General features: G+C 28.5%; 1 protein-coding gene across 2 annotated transcripts in view; it reads right to left on the bottom strand.

The window, feature by feature from the left end:
• Positions 1–4,156: 4,156 nt before the first annotated feature.
• Positions 4,157–20,381, bottom strand: part of LOC145842005 (F-BAR domain only protein 2-like) — a 32,755-nt gene continuing 16,530 nt past the window's right edge. The window contains exons 14-26 of one of the 2 annotated variants that reach the window (XM_082949345.1): positions 19,530–19,545; positions 16,496–16,936; positions 13,995–14,043; positions 11,297–11,433; positions 9,882–10,016; positions 9,543–9,644; positions 8,358–8,565; positions 7,812–7,973; positions 7,423–7,546; positions 6,508–6,611; positions 6,046–6,144; positions 5,423–5,658; positions 4,157–5,013 (exon numbers count right to left, since the gene is read on the bottom strand). In XM_082949345.1, coding sequence (XP_082805471.1) covers positions 4,985–5,013; positions 5,423–5,658; positions 6,046–6,144; positions 6,508–6,611; positions 7,423–7,546; positions 7,812–7,973; positions 8,358–8,565; positions 9,543–9,644; positions 9,882–10,016; positions 11,297–11,433; positions 13,995–14,043; positions 16,496–16,936; positions 19,530–19,545 — 1,842 coding nt within the window. In that variant the 3' untranslated portion in view covers positions 4,157–4,984. The remainder of the gene's footprint in view (positions 5,014–5,422; positions 5,659–6,045; positions 6,145–6,507; positions 6,612–7,422; positions 7,547–7,811; positions 7,974–8,357; positions 8,566–9,542; positions 9,645–9,881; positions 10,017–11,296; positions 11,434–13,994; positions 14,044–16,495; positions 16,937–19,529; positions 19,546–20,381) is intronic. The other variant, XM_082949346.1, reaches the window with a different exon arrangement.

Raw genomic sequence — 20,381 nt, 5'->3', positions numbered from 1 at the left:
TTTTATAAAGTCTTCATGCTTTTTATAAACACTATGTCATTACAAAGAAAAATTGAAAAAAAAAAGCAAGTTGTAAGAAATTTAGTTTCTTTTTGTAGTGCTTGCAAGTAATTTTATGAAAATACTTAAGAAATTTTTTAGTTCATATTGAGCTAAAAATTGAAATGCTGACGGTTTTTAACCTTAAATAACTTTTAACTTACTTAAAAAAATATTTTTATAAACAACTTATCTCAGCTTTACACAGCTTTGTATAAATGTGACTCAAAATTCTACTTTTATTTTTATTATTATCTGATAAATAAAATATTTAGTTACGACTTAACCCCCATCGTGTAGTATTGACTAAGTTTGCACAAACTTTTTATAATAAAACTCGGTTACAAATAACGTTTCTAATGAACTTTAAAACTTAAACTACGTTCTTAAACAAATATTTTGTAATTTTCAACTTAAGTTTAAAATGAAAAGCCAAAGGGGGGGGTAGAAGCCATTTTTTGACCAAAAATAACATATAGACTTATATTATAGTAAATTTCATAATCTTTTAGATGCTTTTTTTAGATTTTAAAAATATTAAGTAACTTTTTTTTTATGACCGGCTATATAAAGGGTTGTCTTTATAAAGGGTATATAAGGGGTAACTTTAAAGCCGTTTTTTTCGAGTTTTAAAAAACGGGCTTTAAAATCTATCTTCTCCTTCATTTTACAAGCAATCTTCTTCAAATTTTTAGGAAATGTTCCTTACATTATGAGAAAAAAACGCTATTTGTGAATTTTAATAATTTCAAAAAATAAAAATTTTATGACAAAAAAAAAAAAAAAAAGTGATTTTTTATCAAAATTTTTTTTTTTTTCAAAAAAAAGGTATTTTTACTTGAAATTTTTTAAAGTCACAAATAATGTTTTTTTTTTTATTGTATAAAAAATAGACTGTAAAAGTTTGAAGAAGATTGCTTAAAAAATGAAGGAGGAGATAGATTTTGAATGCATTAGTCTTTTTTCGCCGTTTTAGTTTTTCCTTCCCCATAAGGAACCTGTTATGCGGCCCGACTTTGGCCGGTCATATCTCAAAAACTAATTCGAATTTTTAAAAACGGTAAAAAGCAACTTGAAGCTTAGTAAAAACTCTATAAAATAAGATCAACTTGTAAAAAACATGGCCTACCCCCCCTATGGCCTTGCTATTTATTTAAATTATAAAACATTTTTTTTTAATTTCACTTACAAAGGTATTATTCACTCATAAAACTATTTAATAAATAATGTTTACTTATTATGTTTCATATAGTAACATTTGTCATCTTGTTTCTAAATGATACTATAAAAAAGCATCGCCTAAAAGCTATTGTAATTCAGTACACAAATAATGAACAAAACAATCTGAACCTTTTGTTTTTTTCACCATCTTTTCTACCAGATTCCAAACCTTGCAAAAGATGTACAGATGTAAAAGGGTCCAAAAGATAATCATGATTAAGTCCCACCAAACTCTGTCTTCATCTTTAAACAACCCTATAAAAATATTATTGTAAAATAGTTGCCCAAACATTAAAATGTTATGCAATACTTTTTAATTATTTCAACATTAAACAAAACATATAAAGTTAATAAACATTAAGAAATTGAAGTTTTTAAAACTTCTTGCTCTTTTGTTTTGATTTCAATTTAGCATAACTCAAATAAAGGTATTTGAATCAAGGTTTTGTATTCAAGAAGGTAAACAAAATCCTTAAAATTCAAACAACAAAAAATAAGATGTAGATCAGGGTTTTCCAAAATGGGCTAATTGTCCCTTGTAAGGGCCCTTAAAGAAATTTAAAGGGCTATAAGCTGCAACGGGGCCAAAGGGTGCAATGAGGTCATAGTTTAAAATTTAAGACGTAGATATTCTGTAGTTGATGAGGAAGAGCAAAATTAAAATTAATAAAAAGTCTTTAAGCATTTTTAACCGTAGTTTTTTGAGAAACTTTGTTGGAGGAGGTCATAATTTTTTTTGTTTAAAAGCGGACATTTGAAAAAAAAAAGTTTAAGAAAAACCTGATCTACATGTCGATGTTATATTTTTATTATAGCAGTTTAAAATCAAAGTTAAGGTCAGATTTTTTTAGCTTATAATTTTTTTATATAAATAATATAAAATAAAGCTGTTATATGCAACACCCTATGGTGAAAACAAAACAATTAACCTTTGAAAAGTTTTTAGTTCAAAAGGCGTTACAAGTTAAAAACATGAAAAAGAGCGCTTCAAAACTTTACATGTTACTTATTTTAAACACTGATCATTTCTATGTTTTGACATGATCTTATATTTTTCATCTATTTACAAAAATATATTTTTATAAAATTACTAAGTGAAAAAGTACAAGTATTTTTTCAATATTTAAAAAGTTATTTGTGTTATTTATGATTTATGTTTATTATTTTTATGATTTTATATTATTATGATTAAAAATTAGTAAAAGCATTATAGCTTAATTATTTTTTCAAATTATTTTATACATCTTCTTATTTTATAACCAACCACGGAAATGTGAACTTAGATAACCTAGTTATTTTTGTGAAGTGTCATGCATTTAAAAACCATAAAATTTATGAGCTATAAAACTACTTTGAATTTAAAAATTAATGAAATAAAGCTCAGAAAATATATTTACCAATAAATAATAGTTATTTTTATATTAAGAGCTAAACTAAAATATGCATTAACTTAGTACGATATTTTACTCACAATACATATGATAAACTAAAAAATTTTTAAACTACCATGAATTAAGTTACATGGATAACCAATCTTTGTTACACACATCTTTTCAAAGCTTACTAACATAAATACCCAGACTGGACTGAATAATTCAAAGTATTCGGTATTCAAAATGAAACATGTCTTAAAATAAAACCACAGTTTTATCCTCTAAATAACTTGAGGGTTACTTTGGCTCGATTAGCATTATCTGCACTGCAGTTTTGAAAAAATTTCAAAAACTACTTTAGATCCAATTATTTTCCTTGTCTTTATAGCTAAATTAGATTTTTTTAGAGAACGCTCTTTTGCCTTTAATTTAAAAAATCCATTGGATTGAAATTTGAATTTAGTAGTGGGGCCCCTTTAAAAATTTAACGTTTTTTTTTGTCTATTTTAGTTTTTCTTAAAAATTAAAATACGATTTTTTTAAAATTACTTTTTAAACTAACTTTATAATGATGGAATTTTTTTTTTCCTTTAAAGTTTTCTTTGAATATCCCCAAATAAAATTTTCCAAAGTATTCAAATTTATCATGGTTTTACTGCAACAATATAACATATTTCAAATTATTTTGATTACCAATATTCTTATTTAACTGAGTTTTATGTTAGCTCCGACTTTTATGTTTTTATGAGTTAGCTCCGACTTATCAAATGTTTGAAGGTCGAATAAAGTTGTAAAAAAACAATTAAAAAAAAAAAAAATGAAATAAGTAGAAAACTGAAGTGGTTCATAAATTTTCCTTATCCTTCTTTTTGACTAGGTGGAACAGCAGCTCTAGCATTCCAACCACTTGGAGAGCTGTAGTTCCACTTCGCCCGTAAATCTCCGGATTGCAGTCTGTTTATGCAGTTGGTTTCGCGCGCTTTTATTCGTCAAAAAACCTGCTGCCTTGTAATATCACATCTTGATTGAATTATTTAAATTTGTTGCAAACTGATAATTAAACCTAAGTTTGTTCTTCAAGATATTGAAGGAAATTATGCTTAAATTTTTATTCGCTAAGCACTTAAGTGTTCTGAAAGGTAAACTAAGAGTACATTTCAAGGTTCTTGTTTTAAAAAGCTTAACAAGCTTAAATGATAGCTTGTAAACGCATATTCTAAAACTACCTCAAATAAAATATTAATTGGTGAGGCAAAATATGGTTTTGATTCTTTTTAAATAAGTTTCTAAAATATAAAATAAGTATATTCTTAATTGTAATTTATTTTTAAATCCAGATTATTATAATTTACAGAACTTAAATGTGTACCTATTTTTTTGCTAGTACAGTAATAGATTTATCTAAAACAAAAATTACTAAAATATAATTTAAAAAAACTGATTTGAATTTAATTAACTTATTAAAAGCGTCTACAAAAAAATTATATCCCACAAAACAAGAAAAAAAAAGGAAAGTATGCTTAAAAATTGTTTGAATTTAAATATTACAGTTATTAGTATAAATAAATAAGTTTTCTTAAATTAAAACTTTGTATTTGAACTTGTGTTTACTAAAAATATTTTTTTTTACATTTCAATTTTTCTACAGCTTTAAGATAACTAAAAAAATCTTAAGTACAAACTATTTATGTGAAAAAATAGAAATAAATTTATCTATTTACAATTCTTAAACTTTAAGCTTTTTAAGTTGAACATTAAAACATTTTTCCAACTAACAAAAGTTGAAATAAAACCATAAAAATCAAGCATAATTTTGTTTGAAATAAGCAAGTGCTTTAGAATGATCTTAATTTAGTGTAACTATACTTAATAGCTTCTAAAACTAATAATAGACAAAATGAAGCTTAAACAACTTAATGTCAAGTCAACTACTTTTAACTTTTAGTGTAAAAATTGTTTTAAATATAAAAGTTAAAGCATATTACACCAAGCTCTTGCGGAAAGACTGCTTTTTAGTAGAAAATATCAAAATTATATGAACACTGCGCGGAGAAAAGAATTAAAAAAAAAAACAAGTTTTTGCTATTATTGCACTTTAGTACATCGCACAACAATTTTCAAAAAAGTCGTCAACAGAAATTATAAAAAAAAAATCAAAGAGAGTGATTCGGGCAGCAGCATCACACGATTTTCAACAAAGGGTAATTCCCTCACATGAATTTGAACAAGAGAAGTTTCCTCACGTGAATTTCAACAAAGGGAAAAATCTCTTACATGAATTTTAACAAAGGGAAGTTCCCTCACATGAATATAGCACCAGGATATGTTGGATCGGGGGAGAATTGAAAGCACTACGTGCTGAGCGTAGAAAAATACTTTCCTGAAAAAAAAAACTTAAAATTAGATGTGAAACTAACAAAATAAAATTTTTCAGGTTTTAAAAAAGTAAATTTAAATCTTAACTAAATATATAAATTACTTTTACAATGTTTAAAACAACTTCGACAGCAAGATTTCTCAAACATTTCACACTATTTTACACCCATCACATTAAAAATTTCTTCACATTTTGATTCTCTAAACAGAAATCAAACTAATGCTGGAACACCGAAACAGAAACATAAAAAAAATAATTAGCACTGCATACACGGAAACTTTGTATAAACAAACGCATGTGAACAAAGTTATCTAAAAACAATTAAGACAAACGGAAAAATTGTATCTATCATCATAAACAAAAACACTTTGTATTAAGAAATGAATGTGTGCAAATAAATTTAAAAAAAAACCTGTTTTGAAGGATTTCTTGACGACGGTGGCCTTGTACCCCGGGCAGTTCACCCGGAACCCCACCCCGCTCACCACTTCGTTCGGCGACGCGAAAATGGCGGCAATCTGATTTCCGCTAGATGGCGACTGGCACGCCTCGCAAGTCACCACTTCGCCCTCCGTAACCACGCTTCTGCCGCTCGGTGGCGCGAAAGAGCCGCCACTCTTCCAGCAGAGACGCTTTTCAAACGGTTTCCTGTGAAAGTGTGAATAATGAAAAGTAAAGTATGAATAACAAAGTGGTTTGGAAGGTAAATAAATGTATTTATTATTTTGTTTTGTATAGGAAAATAAAAATTCTTTGTATGTGTCTTTGCTTAATATTGAAGCCAATCAACTTAAGACAGTACTTACAGCAGGGCTTGCCATTATTTGAGTTAAAAAAAAATTATAGGTAAAAAATACTTATCCATTACTCTTTTTTATAAAGGATAATAAATAATTGATACCCCACTGTTTTCAATCATCGTCCGTTATTTATTGTAACGTTTATACTTTAAAACAAAATAGTGTACAAGAATCCTTCCCAATAAACATTGATCAAGTTTTTAAAGATCTAAAACAAAAATAACTCCATACAAACCACGTAGCTGGAAGCGGTGAAGTTTCAACTTTGGTGATTTCCTTGTCAACGGGCAAAATGAATTCCAAGCTCGACATCAAGCTCATCTCTTTGTTGTAACTGTTAATTAGTTTCATGCTGATTCATTTTATTGTTTTCATATTAAAATACCCCAAGTAATTTAAACCATGTATATATGAATAATCACATTTAACTTAACTTATAATACATAACTAACAAATGTTTTTTTATGTTTTTGCAATTTATCAACACAGTAAAAAAACATAATTCATATATCCATAATAATGGTTTTTTTTTTAAGTTAACCTATTTTAAACTTTCAAAAAATAAATTTTAAGCTATTACCAAAGTACTTAAAAAGCAATTAATTTTGTAGTTTTCTTAAGCTAATATATTTAGTTCATTACAAGTATATTCAAATATTTCTTAACTTTTCAAATTAAAAATAAAACGCTCAATAACCTGTATTCTAATTTTACATGATTTGAGTTGCTGCCATTATTACTCCACTTGCAACTGAAATCCACAGGAAGTATGTCTTTGCACTTACTCGGCTCTGGATTGTACTGAAAAAAATTGCTTGTTTTTTTTTAATCATTTTCGTAAAACAAAACCCCAGAGCTTTTGATTAAATTGAAAAATATTTCTATGCAATTGAATTAACTGCAACTTTTAATTTGAAGGTTTGAGATTCAAAAAAGAACAAACAACATAAAATATTTTATTTCCTTGAGAACTCCAGCTTTGATCAGATAGCAGTTGACTGTTATTAGTTATATTACTTACCTTTGTATTTTGAAAAAAAAAGTAATAATTTTCAGAATAAATTATCTCTTCAAACTTTTATTTTTATACAGTTTTTTAATTTTAATACGTATTTTGCTACTAACTTTTGATTGAACTTCGAATATTTAACGTTTTTTGTTGTTTTATCAGTTGTTATTTAAGTTGCTCAATTATCATACAGTAGTAAAGTTTTTAAATTTCCTAAAATGAGTTTAAGACTAAAAAATAAGCCTATTTAAAGTGATTCAGACTTAACCGGTCTTGCAGAGAGTGGAGTACCAGTTCCTGCGGACTTAAGAAATTTAAAGTGTTATAGGTTTAAAAAACACTCCAACAAATCGACTTTTAAGTTTCAAAATAGCAGAAAAAAAGTGATTCAAGATTTAACGGTATTTTCGCAATTAAATGTATTTTTTAATCCACAGACTGAAACGTTTCCTGCCAAGAAAAGGCCGAATTTGAACAAAAAATTCAACTGCAAATTCAGATAAAATAAATAAAAACTAATTGTTTATCTTAAATAATCCTGTAAAATGTTTCAATCTATTAGACATGTTCAGTCTTAATCAATATTTAAATAAAATCTACTACCATGTACTTGATGGCAGTGAAGACCACGTACGAGCTTTTCTTGTCTCCTTGAACCTTGTGAAAATATTTCATCAACTCCGCCATGTTGAAACTGAACAATGCCACCCCGTCCTTCAACGACTCCCTGTGACGTCATAATCATCACAATTATTATTTACTAATAATGAGGTATTTTGGTCATCGATACATTTTGTTTAATGTTGCTCAGTGTTGTTACTTGGAGGTTATTGAGATTATTTTTAAAAAACAATTTTATTTGTATCAAATAAAAAATATTAAAAGCAATAGTTTACAAAATTGAACAATAATCAATTATAAAAAAACCAACAACCAGTTTATTAGTTGAACAAGCGCTTTAAAATAATTAACTAATAAATAACTTAACAAACATTTTGAGCAGGTATTTGTTGGGCACTATCTCCATGGCAACCGGGACCTGGGTGATTTCAAAGGAGAGTGCCGACAACGGAGCGCTCTGATTGGCCAATAAAGTTTTTACGACGCCCTTAAAAAATGAAAGGTGGACCTCCCCTCTCACTTTTGCTACATATCTGGTAAATATAGTAAATTTAAAAAAAAACATTTATTGTTTAAGTTTTTGTGATAAAATTTTAGTCAGCTTAGAATTATTTGAATAAAAAAAATACTTTAAGTTATAATTTTTATCTCATAATACTTTATTTAGAATTATTTCAACTCAATAAATGTTTCTAATCAAAAAAAAAACATGACTAACAAAACAATGATTAATAATTATATTATGAAAAAATATATCACCAAATTTATTTCAATATCTTATATATGCAACAAATTCAAACTGAACTTATCAAAGTTGTCAATTCTATTAGTAAAAACTAACACAATTAATGTTTAAGTTCTGTTATGTTTTAAACAATCACCGACATGAGCAATTCAATTATCAGTAACAAACAAACATTCCGTCGTGGGGCTTCATGGTGGCGTCGACGACCTCTTTGAAGTTGACCGCGAACGGAACCTGGTCCCCGTGGCTGTAAACGGTCAGGGGGCTTCCCCCTCTCGAGTGCGACGGACCCCTGGTGGCGGGAAAGTCCGCGGAGGGCGTGTTGCAGCTGCGAACGGACGAAATCGAGTCCCACGACTCTGACGACGCCAGCGGCGCTTCTGTTTTTCGTAAAAGGGGATTTTTTGCTTGCAAATTAATTTATGCTTGCTAATTGCAAATAAAATCATTTACTGTCAAATTTCTTGTTTTTCTTAAATAAAAGGTTTTTTTTGTTTTAAAAAAAGTTCTCATAAGAAATAAAGGATTGTTCTAAAAAAGTTTTGGGTGTATAAATTTTCAAAAAGTTCATAAATAGTCAATTTTTTTTTAACTATTTTTAGTAGATTTGTTTTTAAATTATTTTCCTTAGATTCTAGATCAGGGCTTCACAGTATTTATTCATAAAATCCCTTTTAAAGAAATTTAAAAAGCTGTGACCCCTCTTACAAGATTCCACAGAAACTACTCTTAAATACGCATAAGACCGTTTTTGCTTTTCATCATCATCAACTCCAGAAAATTTAGTGTAAATTTTAAACTATGTCTTTGTGGCCCCCTAAATTTCTGAACTTTTCCCGTAATATCTAGTATAAGTTTCAAAACTACCCTTGTACACCTAAAACTTTTTTTTTTCATTATAAGTTTCAGAATATTTTGTGTTAATTTCAAATTTTGGCATCATGGCCCCTTTACAGCTTAGGGCCTTTTAAATTTCTGAGATGGCCCACTTTGGGAAACTCTGTTTTAGATGAATAAATGTATTACTTGGATACTAACTTAGTTGAACTATTTATCAACGAAAGTAATGAATCAAACTAATTTGAATATTTAAAACCGATTTTATCAATATATCTAAGATATATCTGTTACAAAAATTTTATTTTTGTTTAAATTGTTGAAAGACAAATTAAAATAAACTTTTTTTTTAGACATTCAATTAAAAGTCCAAATAGGACATTAGTTATATAAAAACGTTGTGAGATGATCAAAAAATAGTTTTCAATCTGAATTCAACTCTTGCTCTTAACTAAATACACTAAACTATAATTAACTTACGTTTACCTAAAGTTTATAGCAACTCAAATAACCAACTAACGTTTACTGTTAACTTCATCCGACGAAGCGTTTTTATCACTTTCTTTAGTCAGCCCGTTCTTATCAGCCGAACCTCTCAGAGACGACCTGTTCCTTGGACGGCCTGTAAATTCAATTTCATTTCAAATAATCTAACTATCGGGTAAAATATAATTTTACTTAAGCTTGCCATGTAAGGCTAAAAAAATATATTTTAAAAGTTATCAATGGCCAAAGATGTATCTGCTAAATCAAATTCTATTAAACTTATTTTAAATGTGACACATTAATAGACTAAAACTTTTTTTCTTGCCATTGTCTTTTAACTCTCGTAAATACATTCAAACAATATTGCACGAACCGGTGGTGCCGGGAACCGTGGGAAGCGAAGGGAAGAAGTTGATCGACGAGATCGAAGCCTTCCTGTCGTTCATGCCGGACATCATGTTGCTCGAAGTGGGAGGGGCCGACTTCATGGACGCCCGCAACAAATCGCCTGATAATGAGTAAAACAGTTTTGTTACTTTGTTAAATGTTTGCAGCAAAGAAAAAGAAAAGTTAGCTTTTTGATGACTAGAATGTTTTTCCGCCAGCTTAAACCAATTACAAGGGTTAAGACTTTTGTCATTGGTTCAATTTTCAATTTTTTTGGTCATTAATTATTAGTTGTACGCATGAACTATTTTATAAACTTTTTTAATAATTTTTTTAAACATTTTTATGTACCTACGTTTAAAGTTTTTTTTTTGCAAAAAAAAAAAGAGACCATGTTGACGGGTGCACGACTGTTCAAATTCGGACAATTTAAATTACGACAATACAAATTCTTAAAAAAAAAATGAAAGGGCCTCAACTAAAAAAGTAGTGTATATTTGTCAAATATAAAAAATACATATGTAGTTCCTATTGATATATATTTGCCATTTTTTTCTTTGTGCAAAATATTAAATATTTTTTGAGATATGGCTTAAATAAAGTAAAAAACATAGTTATTTTTAGTAATTTTAAAATAGCTTATAAATATTTAAGATTTTTCAAAAAAGAAAAAGTGGCTTGTAGATTTTAATAAGATCTACATATATATTTTTTATCATTTTTTAGTTTATATTACTTTTTGAGAAATAGTCTTTTAAATTTTTATTTAAGAATTTGAATTGTCGGAATTTGAGTTTTCCGAATTTGAATTGTCATGTAACCCATGTTGACAGTTTGATGCAAGGCTTTTTTGTTAAGTTTTAACGACAAACTTTAATGATGTTTTTTTGAAAGCTACATTTCTGTATTATTTATATTTTAAAACTGTCTTCAACAAAATGTTAGTGGTACAAAGTCTTGTTTTAAGAAATAAAATCAAAAAAGATTTATAAATTTAGTTTTTTTTTCAGAATACCCAATAGCAAGAGTCTAAAAACTTGAGTAATCAAAACAGTTTTTCCTAATACCTTATGTATTGGGGGCAAGTTTGGTTACCAGGAGGCAATAAATAGCAAGAAAATAAACATTTATACAGGAAACTATTTAGTGAAAAGTTGATATCTAATAAACTAGGGCGATTATTTTAAAGTTTTTCGCAATTATATGATTATGAACATTAGTAAACAAAATTCTGATTTAAAGTGTGGCTTGAGAAGCTTTTGAAAAACTTTCACAGATACAAGTGCATAAAATAAGCCACTCTCAACTTAAACCGTAAAGTAAGTACCATGTGCTGAAAGAGACAAATGATTTTTATACAAGCAAATTACAAAACTTGACAAATTTAGCAGCTGGGCCAACCTGCGGGCTTTATTGGGGGCGGGGCAGCGGCAAACAGGTCCTCCTGATGAGGGAAGTCCCCTTTCGGTTGGTTGCTAGGCGACGGGGTTGCCGTGGAGGAGTTGCTGAAAAAATCTGTCACGTGCTGCGGAGTTGATCTGAATGAAAACATTTTGTTGCTGAAAAAAAAAATGTTGAATATGTTGCTCAAAATGTGTTTTTCTTAAACTAAATTGATTATTTCTATGCTTACTAGAAATTTATTAATAAAAATATTGGTAATAAAAAGAAACAGATTAAAATGAATTTTAAATTCTGATAACTAATATGCAGTTACATCGTAGATGAAAAATTAGTTAATTATATTTAATCACCTGTGTTGGTATTCCAACTTATTTATAAACTATTAGACTACTATGTATTTTTAATATTCATGATAAAAGAAGAGAAATATATAGAGAGCTTAAACTAGTTCAATTATTTTACTTATATTTTATTTTCATATGTAAAGTGTTATACAAAAATTTATTTACAATTTATTCTCCCTAAAAGGCGTCTAAATTTTATATAAAATTTGTTAAAACTAGTGATGTACCGGACTCACTATCCGGGTCCGGGTCCGGCCGGATATTGCCATTTTTGTCTGATATCCGGATCCGGCCGGATTCTAATTTTAAAAAAAAGTCCGGATCCGGTTCCGGCCGGACTCTAATTTGAAAAAAAAGTCCGGGTCCGGTTCCGGCCGGATTCTAATTTGAAAAAAAAGTCCGGATCCGGGTCCGGCCGGATCCTAACAGAGATCCGGCCGAACCCGGATCTAGTTAGTAAAAAAGAACATACTGAAAAGTATTTTTTCAAAAACAAACCCTGTGTAAATTGATAAGAGTCATTTTCGTCAGTTAAAATTAAACACCTACTGTGATCGGCTCATTTTAAACACGTGACTAATTTACATTTGTTTACATTTAAACTATGAAAAAAACATTTCATGAAATAAAACTCTTTACATATGTTGTAAAATTGAAAACTTTGGAATGAATACTTGCATTATTTATTGTTTAAAGTTGAGCTCAGAGAATATTTAGAATTAAAACGGTTGAATGTACGAGCCAATGAGAATCATATGACAAAATGTTTCAAACTAAATACTGATGCAACAAAACATCAAAACATGGCAGGCAGTTTATATGTAAGCAGTTAGTTAATTTGGTGTGTAGCTTGAAGCAACAAAATATCTTGAACGTTTTTGTGAATGCTTATTGTAAGTAGTGTTTTGTTTAAAAAAGAATATTTCAACAGGTGTTTAATTGTTTAAAAATTTAATCCAGGTTTATAGTTTAATAGTTTATAAAAATTTTACAGTTTGTTGTTTACTAAAAGTTTTATTTAATTTTTAGTTTTTTGTTTTAAGTCTTTTGATATAGATTTAAATAGCTTCCAGTTTTTAAAGTGTTACCAAAGTAATTAATAATTTTGTATATGCTAGTATTTCTTGGTGTGTTTTATATAAAAGATTCATCACTCAAAACTGTCGTGTCTGATTATAGAAAATCGTCTTAGTTAGAATTTAGTATTTGTTAGATATTAATTAAATAAGGTAGGATTTAATTATGATGGGTAGTACTAATAAGTTAAGTGTACAACAACTTTACTACCAAATTGTCAACCTTTGCTAGCTGTTCTACTGATTATTAGATTAAAGTAATTTTTTCAGTTTTTAAAAACCTCATTCTGACTCAGGCTTGTTTATACTTACTCTAGCTAGTTTTATTGACTTAAACAGTGGAAACCCTGCTAGTTTGAAAATTTTTGGGAATTTTAGAAAATTTTGGACTGCCTCAGGCTAGTTTAATTTATATATAAACTCAGACAGTTTTCTTTTAAATTTTGAAGGAGTTTGAGCTGATCCAGTGTTCAATATTTTGTAATTTTCTAAAGTATTTTGTTCAAGAACTTGATTTCAGATTTTTAATTGTAAATAACACCTAAATTTGTAAACCTTGTGGCTAGCTTTTCTACTTATTATTAGATTAAAGTTCTTTTTTTTCAGTTTTTAAAAACCTCATTCTGACTCAGGCTAGTTTATTCTAGTGATGTACCGGATTCACTATCCGGGTCCGGCCGGATATTGCCATTTTTGTCTGATATCCGGATCCGGCCGGATTCTAATTTGAAAAAAAAAGTCCGGATCCGGTTCCGGCCGGACTCTAATTTGAAAAAAAAGTCCGGGTCCGGTTTCGGCCGGATTCTAATTTGAAAAAAAAGTCCGGATCCGGTTCCGGCCGGATTCTAATTTTAAAAAAAAGTCTGGATCCGGGTCCGGCCGGACCCGAAATTGTGGGTCCGGTACATCACTAGTTAAAACTAACAATCGCTGTTACAACAAAAATGACTAAAATCAAAGAATTTAAAATGAAAAGCTTTTTCTTTAAAATAAATTTAAAAAACAAAACACATTTGTAAACAAGTACAAATTAAAAATGTTATACAAATATGTCAACCCTGATGTATTTAACTGTTTATAATAAAAAACAGTACCTCATGAGTAAATCATTAATTAAATAACTACTTACAACACTTACAAAACTTATAAAGCAACTAAAAAAACACTTATGCAAACCAGAAAGTTTTAAAAATACCAAACATGACCAGCTGAAACAAGCATTTAAACACTAAAACTTTTTGTATGTGTTAAATTACAAAAAAAATATTCACTCACTCTGCTGATTGGTTTTTGGAGGAAAGCTGCCTGATCGCCCCACTGGAAGCTGTACGAAATAAAAAGCAAACAATTATTTTTTGTAACAAAAATCAACGTGTTTAGCTTGCTAATTTAAAAATAACAATCCGTACTTATCTTATTCAAATTGAAAAAATAACACAGTTTATTTTTTTGATATTTAAAAATTTTGTAGTTAATTAAATTGTTAAGAGCTAACTGCTAAAATTTAAAAAACACTTTAATATACATTTTGAAATTTTAAAGAAAATACTACGAACAAAATAATATGATAATAAATAAAGACAGCTAAACCTATGAGAAAAAAGTAGTTTAAAACTTAATCAGTTATAATTTGTTAGAAGTAAACGAAAGAAAAAATATATATAGTGGTTACATTTTTGATAAAAGCATTGAGAATATATACATTTAGCTACACTATAACAACATGCACAAACAAACTTTTTGTTTGTAAAAAAAATTACCAAACTTAATTTTAATTATCAACAAAAGAACCTTGTTCTTCAAACTATGGCAAGTCAACATGACAAGTACTATGCATGTCTTCTGTGCAACTAAAAAGCTAGATGATCATTTTAGCTCGCTTAAGTTTTACTCTCAAGCATAGCATTTCAGTCTCGTTTGTATAAAATTTAAGCCACTAGTATTTTAGTGAACGACTATAGAAAATATTTTATTTGTAGAAAAAAAGTTGTTTACCAAGCAAATATAAAACATTTAAATCTCATAGAAACATACAAAAAAAAAATATTTTTTAAAGATAGCTCAAAGACCCTCAAGCTACTGCATACATCAAAATGCTAAAATAAGAACAATTCAATATACAATATGGAAAGTTATCTATCACTTTCTAGAAAAAAACAACAACATAAATCTTTAGCTTAAGCAAACTAAATATTTTCAAGTACAGTAGGGACTGATAGAAAATAATTTGGTTGTATCCACTTTATTTCTCTTTACAATTCTAGTTTTTAAACAAAAACTTAAAATTATACCAAAACAACTTTTGTTATCTTAGAGGGTGAAATTAAAGTTTAATACTACGTAAATAAATTGAAAAAATGTGAAATTTATTATATCCTTTACATTTAATAACTTTATGAAATCTTGTGTTAGCAGACAACTAAAACCTTCAGTATCTTTGTGCGAAAACTCAAACAGTTCATGGACCAATGTTATTTCAATTTGCAAATGCGAAAAAAACATATTCATTTGTCAGCAAAAAACCACAAAGTTTGTGTTTCTATTATGTATTATAAACATTTTTGGTTGAAATTTAAAATTAAAAAAAAAACAAACACTCTCAACAAGTTATTGAGTCAAACGCAAACTTACGATATTTTGCTGTTACTTAAAAGTACAAAAACTGAAGTGTTGTGAATATAATTCAGTATAAAACTTAAAATTTACAAATGAATGTGAAAATGGACGAATCGAGCAATGAAAACTCCACCACTGGTTTAATATATACAATTCATTATAGAAAATCAGTATACATTTTATATAACGATTAGTAATTAAACTTTTGCTAATTACATCGAGAAGTAACCAATAGTTGTTTAAACATTGGAATTATAAAAATAAAACTTGTATAATATTAGCTGGAAAAGTTACAACCAAACTAAGAAAAAAATATCTATAAAAAAATGTACATATATTTTTTTGATTAACTTGATCAAAGTTTATGTTTTATAATATATGATTTACTTTAAAAACACTTCCTAAGTACTGGTAATTGAGATGACTAAGTTAACACAGTAATGAGTAACTACAACCCAATAAGGCCAACTATACAGAAAAAAATTAAAAAACAATAAGAAAACGCACGGTGATGACATTGATACGTTATGATGGGCCGCTTTATTTAATTTAAATATTTTATTTAATTCAGGAAGAAGTTATAAAACAAAAATGTTTAGGTTACATGCTTCTAAAAACAAAAACACTTTACTAGAAAACATAATGTGCACCAAAAAATTGTTATATTAATACTGAAATAAAAATTTTACCAAACATGGTGAGTTTAAAAAAAAAACTTTATTTTAATATAACGTTTTAGTACAAAAATTTTTATTAATAAACTGATCAATTACATTTGAAAAAACAATTAAAAAACTTTATACCATGCTTTCATACAACTACGTACAGTATAATATAAAACAAAATTCCCATTTAGTCAGTATTGAAAAAAAAAATTATTTAAAACGTGTTATACTGATCAGAAAAAATAAAAGATCTGATTAGAACTACACAGGAGCCTCAAAAACTTATTCAGCTAAAACCTCCTTCCGATGTAAGGCGCTCACAAAAAGCGCCTTAACCGGTCAGAGGTGACAGCTACCGGAAAGAAAAAAAAGTTTTCATCCAATCAAAACTAATCAGGCTGGCAGTTAATCTACACACCACACACTTATCAAGTCACGTGATCATGGTGATTTTTCAGATCAAGTATTTCAGCATTCCTGATATTTTCAACTGACTTCTGGCCCTCGACACCTGCAAAGAACTCGGCCTCCGCTTCAGCGACCTCCTCGGTTTCGCCTCCGGGGCTTTTTGTTCTTCTCGCTGAGGGGATCCCCCGCTTTCAATACTTTCGGGGAGCGACGTCGAGTTGGAGAGCTTTTTGCGCCGCCTCCGGCTTAAGAGGAACGCGTTGCTTCGCCTCAGAGAGCTGCTGCTTCCCTGCCTCGGTTTACCGGCCTGATTATCCGCCTCGGTGACGAACGAGTTGTCGAAACCCGCTTGTTGCTGCTTAGGGGAATTTTCGGGCTCCTTAATCGGAGAAGACCACGGCTCGTCCCAACCGGCGGGACTCGGGGAATTTTTGAGAGTTTCGGGGAATTCTGCTTCGAGCGACGGAAAATCGTAGTGTTTTGGCGAGGAATTAGATATTGTCGGGGAGTTTTTGGCGAAGTTGCTTGCTTTGATTTAACAATAAATTGTAAACAAAATTAAAGATGTACTGAATTAATTAAAATAAACGTGTCTGAAGCTAATTGGTATATGATAAAAAACAAATCACGTGCTTATTCTAGTGCTTAGCTAATTTTAGTTAGGGTTTATTTGAACTTAGGAAATTAAAATAGAAACTAGTGGCAAAACATGAACGATTTTTCTACCTTCTACAGTTATAAGAATTTTTTGTTAATGAAATAGTACATAAGTTTTGCTAAAATATTTATATGTATTTAATGTAATTTAGTAATATAAATTCAAAAATAAATATTATGAATATATATTCTAAGGAATTAGTTTAACGAACTAAAACTTTACACATTATAAAAAAACTTTTAAATAAAACAACGGTAAACTGATTTTTTAACTTTAAGTCGGATCATAAAACTACAACTTAGATATGTGTAAGCTATTGATGATTCTACGCAGTACATTAATATAACCAAATTAGTTTCTTTAGTAAAACTACAAAATAGCAACGAACTTGTGATAAATTAAATTAATGTATAAAACGACAGCTTTTATTTTAACCAAAATGAAATTGAACATGTAGTGCAGGAAGCACGTTGTAATAAAGTATTATATTTTATTAACAATTAAAAAGGTTTACGAAAAGGTAAATAAAAAGATTCTTTTAAAATATAGTTTACTTTTTGTTGTAAAACTTTATATGCAAAAATAAACGCCTTTAACTTATCATTAAAACAACAAACAAGTCTGTACCCAAAAAGGAGTAATACTTTTACTTCTGTTTAAAATAGACATTAACTTTTGGAAAGCACAAATTTATAAAAGCTCTCAGTTGTAACCGGAACAGTTTGAAAACCAGTTTTATTGTCAAAAGTGTAAGCATCGAGACATTTTTAGGGAAAAAAAGTATGCTGTTAGTTATCTTTAACTTATCTTACCGTTTTATAATTTGTGCGTTTTTTAGCACGTCTAGTTTTTGTTAGCATCTACTTCTTGTGTAAGGTACGCTTACAGTTTTACTTTATATGACTTATTACAGTGAGTGTTAATGAACCATCGTGTTGAAAGGCAAAAATCAACATTTATAAGTATTATCATTAAAATAAATGCAGGCAAACAATCAGAATTAACTCGGGCCGCAATAATACCTTCTACACCCTTAAAAGCTTAACTACCACAAATCTCATTTTAATGTTTCTCTTTAAGGAAAGTTTATTCTTAGCGTAGGAACTGCTGTATTTATAAAAAGCATACTTAATTAAGTTACCTGTTGTTTCTCAAGTTCAAAAAACAACGAAGTTCCGATAATGACTTTGCGAATTATTTTGCGTGCAAATTGTCAAACAAACAAAATGAGAAAATTAAGTTTAGCGATCGGGCCGAGTAAAATTTGCTAATTGAACACAAACGTTGAATTTTTATGGTTTGGTGAAAAAGAAAGCATTTGTGCGACTGAGATGCATTGAAATGTTGAATGAATGACATGAATGTTTTACTCTAAATAAATATATAAAAATATGATCTATAACTTGGTGAGCTGTTACTGATCGATAGAAAATGCAATTTTACAGGTGTTTTTTTATTACAATAATAGCATATTGTTTTGCAAACTATGATGTACTTTTGCTACATTTTGTTTATTGTACTTTCCACAAAAAAAAAATTCAGATTTAAAATTAACAAAACGTTTCGGTATAAAAATACATTTAGTGATAATATTTATTTTTTAATATGTATAAATAGCATGAAAATATAGTGTACAAGTTTAATAATATTTTACAATATTAAGATTTAAGAACTTGATAAACTAAGCTAACTTTGCCGAAAAAAATATTTATTAGTTGTATATGTAAAAATGCTTATGTTATAATAAGTTATAAATACATGGTTTACTTTTTCCGACGTTAAGTTTTAACAACGAAGAAAAAAGGCGTCATTAATTTTTCGCAAAGGCTCCCAAAAAAAAAACAAACAAAAAACTGAACAAAAACTCCCTAGTGTGTTTGCACAACACGTAATGAGAAATTGGAAGCTCGCGCACAGAAAGTTGCTGCACTACAAACAACAACATTCCACTGAAGCATTTTATACTCATTTATTATTTCGATGTGTAGGTGAAACCCTGTCTGCAACATTTGGCCGTTGTGACGTAATGATGCAGTTCGCCCGAAAAATAACAGCTTTAACATGTTGTAACATGCAAATAAGCTGCAATATTTTTTTATCAACCCGCAAGAATGCTGAGATCGTATTTGAGTAGTCACTTGTAAACCTTACGTTTACTTTTTATTTGAAAGTTAAACACATGATTTCGCGCCAATTTCAACCTTGCGAGAACAGTGTGTTTTATTTTTATGACTTCACTGGTTGTCGGTATTGTGAGTGGATTTCTGACCGTGATGTACAGTTAAAAATGTTATTGAAAAATTAAATAAATGTCTGTTTTGGGTATTTAAAATTAAACTCATATTGTACTTTACTTTAAAAGCCTCAATATACTTATTTTTATTAATAAATTTTTCTTAAAGTTCTTGAAAAAAATATTGAAATTTAAAAAATAACTTTAACATACTAAAAAACAAAACTCACGTGATTTTTTCGTGTTCTGTGTAAAAAAATTAAGTTTTTAATACGTAAACTTTTAGTAATAAAACAATAGTAAATAAGTTTATGTAAGTCATTTAACACAATCATATGCTGTGCAATTAAAAAGTTTAAATCAAATATGTGTCAATCAATTTTTTAGTTGATCAGCAGTTAAACATTAAAAACTCATGCAACTTGTTTTAAAAACACAAACTGATTAAAAAAAATTTAGTAAAATAGTTTTTAAATTATAAAAACTAAGTCAAAATTTAGTTTGAAAAGTTAACTTTGATTCGGTAAAAAACACAGCTAATATAAAATTACATGTTACCACACAAATACAACACTGATAATAGATAGAATCTCACCGGTAGGCTATACAGAACAACTAGAGTTTTCTAAATTGTCCACATAATTTGAATTGATGCATTAAAAGTAAATATTTTCAAATTATAAAACCTCCGTTCTCAGAAAAAAATGTTTTTAAAACTATGCACAAAATTTAAACTGCTAAAAAGTCATACTAAATAAGGCTTAAGCTAGTGAGGTTCAAAAAATGTGTAGATATAAACTAACTAAAGTGTATGCAGATTATTTGTTAAAAATAAAAGGCACAAAAAGTTACTTTACACTTATATTGAAAATATTAATAAAAAACAGTAAAAAACGATCAAGTAAAACTTTTTAAGCGGTAAAATTAATACAATTGAAAAAATTTCCACCGAATCTAGTTTATTGTCTATTCCATTAATTTTAATATATTTTAAATCTTTTTGATGTATTAAATCAGCTACACATGACACTTGCTTACGCAAAACGACTCATGTGGTTTAAAATAAAAAATAAAGTATTTGT

This window comes from Thalia democratica, chromosome 8 (genome assembly GCF_965202585.1).
Source record: "Thalia democratica chromosome 8, ktThaDemo2.hap1.1, whole genome shotgun sequence".
Classification (NCBI taxonomy): domain Eukaryota; kingdom Metazoa; phylum Chordata; class Thaliacea; order Salpida; family Salpidae; genus Thalia; species Thalia democratica.
Note: the sequence above shows the minus strand (reverse complement) of the source record. Positions and strands in the feature narration are given on the sequence as shown.